This window comes from Ruditapes philippinarum, unplaced genomic scaffold, assembly GCF_026571515.1.
Source record: "Ruditapes philippinarum isolate M1 unplaced genomic scaffold, ASM2657151v2 ctg401_1_1_1_1, whole genome shotgun sequence".
NCBI lineage: Eukaryota > Metazoa > Mollusca > Bivalvia > Venerida > Veneridae > Ruditapes > Ruditapes philippinarum.
Genome location: NW_026858681.1, coordinates 186,051 through 194,289, shown reverse-complemented (window position 1 = coordinate 194,289; position 8,239 = coordinate 186,051). Strand labels below are relative to the sequence as shown.

The window sequence follows — 8,239 nt, the reverse complement described above, 5'->3', positions numbered from 1 at the left end:
CGAATCTAGCTTTATTTAAAGTAAATGATTTTTTTATGGTTAGAAACTATCAGAAATGTAAGATCGAGTGAATTAATCGTGATTAGCAAACTTTTTAAATGCTGATTTGCATCAATCGGCTATTTATAACAATTTTGACTCTTTAATATATTATAAATAAAGTTTTTTTTAATGTTTAAATAACCATGATGAAATAAAACTTTCATACAAATATCGCTACTGTTGATACGTGAATATCGTATTGTAAACGGTATATTCTACATGGTAGATTGAGTTGAATTCAGAGCGGAACAAGTACACACACATAACGATGAAGAGCATATCTGCCCGTTGAATTTATATAACGGCTTTGCAGAATGGCTTTGCTCTATACTAGTTAACCATGTTAATCACTGTCGGTTTCAAACGCGCTGTGTTAATGGAAAATAAAAGTAGGTAATCTAGCTTGTTTAAAAAAAACACACTGTACATTTCACTTCCTGGAGTTCTCAGAAAAAGGGTTGAATATTCGTTTTTTTAAATTATGACAGGAATGTTTATTTCTTAAGTATGCTCGTAAGGGCCATACCTATAATAAGTATCAGTGTTTCTTAAAACTTCAAACTGGCGGTTTAAACGTGTAATTTATCATAGGCCTAATCAAGATTTATATCTTGAAATGTTTGTTTGTGTGCATTAAAACTGCGCGAATCATTCTTGTTATCTTACAAGTATACTTTGATTGGTACAATGTGATAAAAGTTTGTCTGACTATATAAATTGCACAGGAAAGGAACCTTTATAAAATTTATTTAAAGCTATAAGTAAGTATTATAATCATTTTTTAAATTAATCATTTCTCAGCTTTTAAAATGCTTATATTTCATAATCTTAATCATATATCTATTTTCGTATTACTATTTGTACTTGTGACAGACAAAATATTAAACAAAGTGAAAAAAATATATTGTATATACTCGCACGCCGCACAATACATAGAGGATATTCAAGTTTTTTCTATAAATACATGATTTATTTTCATCGAGTGGTATAAAAATAAATATTTCATGAGTGGCGGTAGCCACGAGTGAAATATGGTAATTTTCATGCCACAAGATGAAAATAAATCATGTATTTATAGAAAAAACTTGAATTTTCTGTTTATTATATACATTTTTCTCTTTCTAGACATTAAAATTTGAAAGACTTTCCCTTAAATTTTGAGTACTGGCAGAGCATAAAAGAAGGTAGTCCGGCAAGACACCAGTGAAAATACGGGAAAAATGTTTCACTGCAGTGAAAAATAAATCTTTACAGTGAAAATACGGAAAATGAAAATACGTTTTTAATTTCATCAATATTTCTCAATATTTCATTTAAAAGTATATAATAAATGATCTTATGAACTTCAAAACTGACAATTCTGCAATGTACCTTTTCATAAGTCTTAAAAATATACCATAGCGAAACAGTTTTCCAATGAGCTCAATTTGAAATATTTCCTTCTCGCTAGATGCATCAAAACGCGATCATTTCTTTGAAAACAGTTTCTTTGTAAACATGAGGGAATTTATTTGATAGAAGTGTTGTCGCACAATAATTTAAGATATGTAAATAACAAATCACCTTTTTCAGATGTTCTTGTCAAATATGAACAGAATCGAAAAAAGTTCTCACCTTCTGGTTGCTGCTTTCGACTTTGGGAATACATTCAGTGGTTACGCCTTCTCATTTCGTGACAAACCTTTAGAGATACATGCAAACAATACTTGGAACAATGGGTCCTATCTCTCTTTGAAAACACCTACATGCTTATTGCTAGATCCTGAAGAGAAGTACCATTCCTTTGGGTATGAAGCAGAAAAAAAATACACAAAGCTTGTTGAAAGGGACGAGCACCAGAGTTGGTTGTTTTTCAGACGTTTCAAAATGTTATTGCACAAGAATAAGGTATTGATGTAGTGATATTTTCACGACCTATCTTGCGAAAGGTATTAGAATCTCAGGAGGATATGATTCTTAATATGAGCCGCGTCACGACAAAACCAACCTCGTGGGTTTGCGACCAGCATGGATCCAGACCAGTCTGCGCATCCGCGCAGTTTGAGCAGGATCCATGCTGTTCGCTATCAGTTTCTCTACTTGCAGGGTTGGTAAGCGAACAGCATGGATCCTGATCAGACTGCGCGGATGCGCAGGCTGGTCTGGATCCATGCTGGTCGCAAACCCATTATGTTGGTTTTGTCGTGACGCGGCTCATATATTAACCTATTGTGTTTAAAAAAAACTGATAATAAACATACCAAACGGAAGAATATGCCGTGAAGTTTTTTTATTTTTTTTCAATAAACCTTCATTCTTAGGACCTTCCATTTGCTATAATAACTTTAATTTAACTAAATAATTGGAAACATGGTGAACTACATTTGAAAACAATTGACATACGTACATGCTTATTAGCTATATTATTTCAGAAACTTAATAGACGAACGACAGTGAAAGACATTACTGGAAAGCGACGAATGTTTGCCATTGACATTTTCTCATTGTCCATACGTTACCTGCGGGACCATTTCTTGTCGGAGGTTCGAAATCACTATTTTGACATCGAAGAGACTGATATACAATATGTCATAACGATTCCCGCGATCTGGGATGATAACGGGAAACAATTCATGAGGATGGCAGCGTTACAGGTATTTTATTTATCTGCTTCTAAACTCAAAAGTTTACCATTTAAATGTTTGAATTTGTTGAGGCCAGTATTAGGGGATGTTAACGGTAACTTGCAATTACCAATACCGTCTACGAACAGACTCAATCAAACTGACGCTGCAACATTTTCAATTTTGCCGTCTTGTGCGTTCTTAAGGGATTTTGTTTTTCCCTGTTGTCAAAGGTAAATCATTTAAAATATAGCTTTGTTTTCCTTATCGCTTTTAATAAAGCTGAATTTGGCTAAAATAGACCCTAAGATTTAATGCAAATATGTTGAATCTTAGATTTAATTCCAATATGTTGAGATGATATAAGTAGATACTTAACTGTTGACCACTACATATGTTTCAAAGGGTCGTGTAAATTTTAATATTTTCGTTTTAAATATATCCATTCATTTGCTCCTGATACTGTTTTCTCTAAACAGGCAGATATTGATAACGAGAGGTTGACACTTGCTTTAGAGCCAGAAGCTGCATCTATCTGTTGTCAAAAGATATCTGTTGATTCAAAAGACAAAAACAACATGTCTGGTTTGCAGTATATCGTGATAGACATTGGAGGTAAGTAATTGCAAGTGCTGATATGTTTTTTTATTTTAGTTTGTAACTAGAGCGTGCCCAAATTCTAACCTTTAATACATAATATAAGGAAGCTTTATAAAACAAATTTAAACTACATCAATTAAAACAATAATAAAGTCGACTGAAGCAGTTTAATTTACTTAATAACTATCCAGTGTATATTCCCTCTTTAAGGTGGAACTGCAGATATAACAGCTCATCGAATAAATGCCAATGGAACGTTAACCGAGTTGTACAAGGCAAGTGGAGGTCCATGGGGTGGAATGTACGTGGACAACAACTTTTTGAACTTTTTAGAAGATTTATTTGGAGAGCAAGTTATGAGTTGTTTCAAGGAAGAATATCTTGAAGACTATTTGGATATGCTGCGAGAATTCGAAACCAACAAGAGGCAGGTAACATACGACGACTGTGATGAACAAGAGCAAACTTATGTTTCTTTCAAACTTCCTTCAGCTTTAAGGGAGATTTCTGAAAAAGAAAATGGCAAAGTATTGGAGGAATTGATAAATTCTTCATCTTTCTCGTCGGATATTTTTAGTAAAAAAGATAAAATTAGAGTTGGAGTAGAATTAGCGAGAAAGTGGTTTGATGGACCTATTAATGATATCATACATCATGTTGAGGATCTACTTAAACAACCACAAGTACGTCAAGTTTCCACTTTGATCTTGGTAGGTGGTATGGCCGAAAGTCCATACGTACAAGAAAAAATTAGATATGCATTTTCATCAAAGCGTTTAATCATACCAACAGATGCTGGTTTGGCCGTACTAAAGGGAGCAGTTGTTTTCGGACATGATCCTATGTCTATATCTGTAAGAGTAATGAGGTATTCTTATGGTATAGAAATGTTCCAACGGTTCAAACGCTCGACACACAAATCGTCATTTAGGGTAAAAGTGGATGGGAAATCATATGCTGATAACGTATTTCATGTTTTTGTTAGAGCTGGCGACACTGTCCAATTTGGTCAAGAAATTACGAAGATGGCATCTCCAGTGAACAAAGAATCCTCTTTGTATCCAATCTACCGCTCACTTAGCAGTGATCCTAAATATACGACAGAACCTGACTGTGAAATGATTGGCATACTGTCACTAAGACACTATGAACAAGATGATTTTAAAAGCAAAAAGGTTAAATTGACAATGATATTTGGAAATACGGAGCTTATTGTAAAATCTGAAGAAATAGGTGGCGTAGTGAAAAGTTCCTCGACATTCAATTGTCTAATGGAGTAAACGTTTTACTCTTTTTTGGGCCATGGAATCCATATAATTGCAAGAAAGTGTTTTGGATTGAAACGTGATAAGATATTACATTGCTGACTTGTTGAAGCATATTTAAGTTTTCTTTTTCATTCTGTTAGTAACCGTATTTATACGTCGAGTAAACATGAGATTTACTAGCACACATGTGTTAACATAATTATACATTGTTGGACACTGTTACATAAGGAGTAGTCACACATTTTGTATTTTAATCATAATATGTTATTGTATCCAGACAATTATTCAAAACATTTCTTATCTAATTTAAGAAACCTTGAGGAATAATGCAGGAAACGATTTCCTCTTTTCCGAATTTAAATATTTTGTGTGTGTTTGTCATTTTTATTGATTACTATTTTTCCAAAGCAATTATGTGTAAGATAAACGTTTGAACTGGGTATACATGATAGATATTTATTCATCTATAAAATTGAACATCATATTATAAAACAATTTTTCATTTTATATGTTTATAGTTTATTAAACAGGTATGTACTATAGTCAATTTAGAATCAATTATTCCGAGAGAAAGTCGGTCAAGGTATTTTGTAAGCATTTGACTAACCTGTCATTGATTGTCTAGAAGTGTAAATGGATACATTAATTTCTAGTATTTGATCTTCACTCACAGTTTTCATTGTTCTGTTGGTTTCACTTTAAAGCAGTTTGCCTCCAGATTCATGTTAATTATTTATGAAAATTTTGAAAATGTATTTAAAAGTAGAATATTGTGAAGTTAAGACAGAAATTAATTTACAAGTTGTAAAGGGTACTTACACTTACAGTAACTTACCAAAAAGACAAAACATATGAAAAATAGCCCTTACTGCGTTAGTCAAACACTCGAAATTTGGAGATGAATACTGCAAAATACCCTTGTTTCACTTACACATGTGTTATGCTAAATATTTCTTGAATCTTTTTATTTTCCTTATTATCTTAGAACATTGTGTCAAGTTTGATTTTCTTGATTTTGGCTCAACTGTAGGCATACAGCTGTAAGCGATTCATATTTTTCAGGACAATTGCAGTACTTGAATCATCTTAAAAAGTGGGTCAAAAGATTTTCTTTGCTCTTTATTCCAAACAGGAATGCACATTGGCATTAAGACCAAGGTCCGAGGATCGGATCGTCTTAGAAAAAAGATAATGAACATCGTTGAATTTATTGATGAGTAATGCTAGTGTATTTAGAATCATATTCCTTGGTATAGTATGGAATATTTTCATAAGAGTAATTACAGATGTATGTGTACTATAATCACTACATGTCCTTAAATATATTACTAGGGGTTTGTAATTCAATTTTTATTCGTGAAAAGTTCGGTTCCGTAACTTGTACTGACATACATTGTTTACTGTCTGTTCCGTCTTTGACAAGAAAACCTCTGTCTGTTGATCCTGGTGAAATATTGAACATTAAAAAAAACCTTCGCACAGTCTTGACATCAAGACAATTAATCATTTGATGACTTATGTTTTCAGATGTCTTCACATCAAATAAATATAATTTAATAGTCTTGTGTAATAAGGATTATTTAAAGATGATGCTTTCCACCGTTTGACTATCAGATATTTTCCCAAATGTGCGGAGACATAGTTTGATTCATGAATTTACATCGATAAAATCTAGATAATGAAATTCCTTTTTTATTTGTCTTCCATTTGTATGTCTATAATTATATATATATCCGAAGGAATGAAATGCTATAAATGAAAAAAATGTTGCAAAACAAAGACAAGCCTGGCGTTTCAGTCTAAAAATGAAATGACAAATAATATCAACAGATCATAACAAATCAAGGGAGACAACATTATTTCGACCTGTGATTTACGCAATTATCCCCTCTTAAACGTATAAGAATGTTACATATGTATTTCTTATCTAGACAACCAAGAGTCGCAGCATAATAAATCATTCTTTTCATGTTGATAAAATGTAAGTGAGATAAAAGATAATATTATCGTCCACAGAAAAAATCCCCCAAGAAGGCAAACAATTTTATCTGTCAATGTATGCATATCATACATGTATAAAAGTCTTTATCTATCACATTTTAAAAATCTTTATAAAAATTATATAAAATGTGCGATATAAATACTCTATTTACCGAAATTCTACAAATTGACTTAAGATTATTAACCTTTTGTAAAGTATAGATTAAATCTATAAGCCCAACAACTTAACCCTAAAATTTAGTGTACATGAATAGTAACTTGTGGGACTGTACAAAATAGTGCAGAACCATTTTCACATAAGTTTTCAAATCAGCTTTGTTTATTGTGGAAGTTTTTGTTAAAAAAAAGACAGCATCTATAATGGTATTTTTATATATAATCGTTTTAAGGTATAATTATCCTAATGTATACCCTCCGCTTTGAGGGTATTTATATAGGCAACTGCATTGAAACCAAGGGACGTCGGTTCTGTGTTGCTATATTTTTCTAGTCCTTCGGGATCATTGATGCCAGCACTATTGAGTGTTGAAAATTGAGTGCTTCTCAAGCCGGTGCTAAGGGGCGTGTGGGATGTTGCATGTATTCCTATCCGTCATGTACAGACTCAATCAAGCCGAGTCTGCAATTTTCTTGTAATTTTGTTGTGATTAATGCTTCCAAGGGATCACTTTGTTTCCAGAATTTTTTTTTAACCCAAGTGGAATCAACTATTTTCTCCCTTTCTTCTTTTAATATTCTTGACTCATCATTTAAGTCCTTTTAATGTTCAATTCTAATTAAATTAGTCTTAAAAGTATTTAGGTATGTACGTATAACTGATTAACATTTCTTGTACCTGATGTTTTAAGGTGTAATGTAGTAAGTATTTAATATTTAACAGAATTTTTACCCTTATGTGAGAAACATTCTTGCATATCAGACTGGCGTTTCGTAAGTTTTACCCATGTGGCATGTGGATTCCAGATTAATCGCGCGCTGTGCAATGGCACGCTTAGGATGGCGTTATTTAATCGTTATGAATGAAGTTGTCATTTCATACGCTGTTTTAAGAAAATAGTAATGGTTGTGATGACATAAATTTCCATAGAGAATTGTTTTAATAAAGTAAAGGGTTTAAAATATTATGGAATATGGTAGAATATGCAAGGAAAAATATCTGACATGCTTGCGGTTCGGATTGGAATATCCGTCCCTCGGGAGCCCGCCAACGGGTGGTAACTCGACAAGCCTCGTTATCGTCCAATGGGCGGGTCGCCTTGGACATTAGGATATTTGATGGGGTTATTTATGTCAAGGATAAAAATGAAGAAGTGCACCGGATAACCAATAGTGACGACCTAGTAAGATTTGAACATTGATTTGGACATTGATAATTTTTGAGACTGTACATGTGTGTCATAAGTACTATTACTATCTAAACAATCAATACCGATCACATGATCGTGTTAAACTTGTGTTATTGATCTATCATAGTCTATTATCTAGGTGCTGTCACAGTACCGTTAAATATCTCACAGTGAGAAATATTTGCTTATTTATTTGCATACACTTTTTGCTCATGAATTTTAACACTTTTAAATTTGTTCTATCCTTTAAGATCTTATGTAAATATCAGATAGAACTTAATACCGCACATATACGGCGTTTCCTGTTTAAAGTACATTGTAAGTAATGTGAATGGTGCTACAAAACATTATACAACACGTTAATTATAATATATAATGT

General features: G+C 32.6%; 1 protein-coding gene across 1 annotated transcript; it reads left to right on the top strand.

The window, feature by feature from the left end:
• Nucleotides 1–352: 352 nt before the first annotated feature.
• On the top strand, nt 353–6,162 carry LOC132753939 (heat shock 70 kDa protein 12B-like). Its single transcript, XM_060744505.1, has 5 exons — nt 353–803; nt 1,615–1,929; nt 2,454–2,675; nt 3,125–3,260; nt 3,456–6,162. Exons 2-5 carry the CDS (start codon nt 1,615–1,617, stop codon nt 4,523–4,525), a joined length of 1,743 nt encoding a protein of 580 aa, XP_060600488.1. The 5' UTR covers nt 353–803; the 3' UTR covers nt 4,526–6,162.
• Nucleotides 6,163–8,239: the final 2,077 nt, after the last annotated feature.

What these genes read in the sequence shown, in the direction of transcription:
- LOC132753939 (XM_060744505.1), top strand. Translation starts at nt 1,615, where the DNA reads ATGTTCTTGTCAAATATGAACAGAATCGAAAAAAGTTCTCACCTTCTG. An exon ending in TGTTATTGCACAAGAATAAG is followed by an intron (nt 1,930 to 2,453) that starts GTATTGATGTAG and finishes ATATTATTTCAG; the next exon opens with AAACTTAATAGACGAACGAC. An exon ending in TATCGTGATAGACATTGGAG is followed by an intron (nt 3,261 to 3,455) that starts GTAAGTAATTGC and finishes TCCCTCTTTAAG; the next exon opens with GTGGAACTGCAGATATAACA.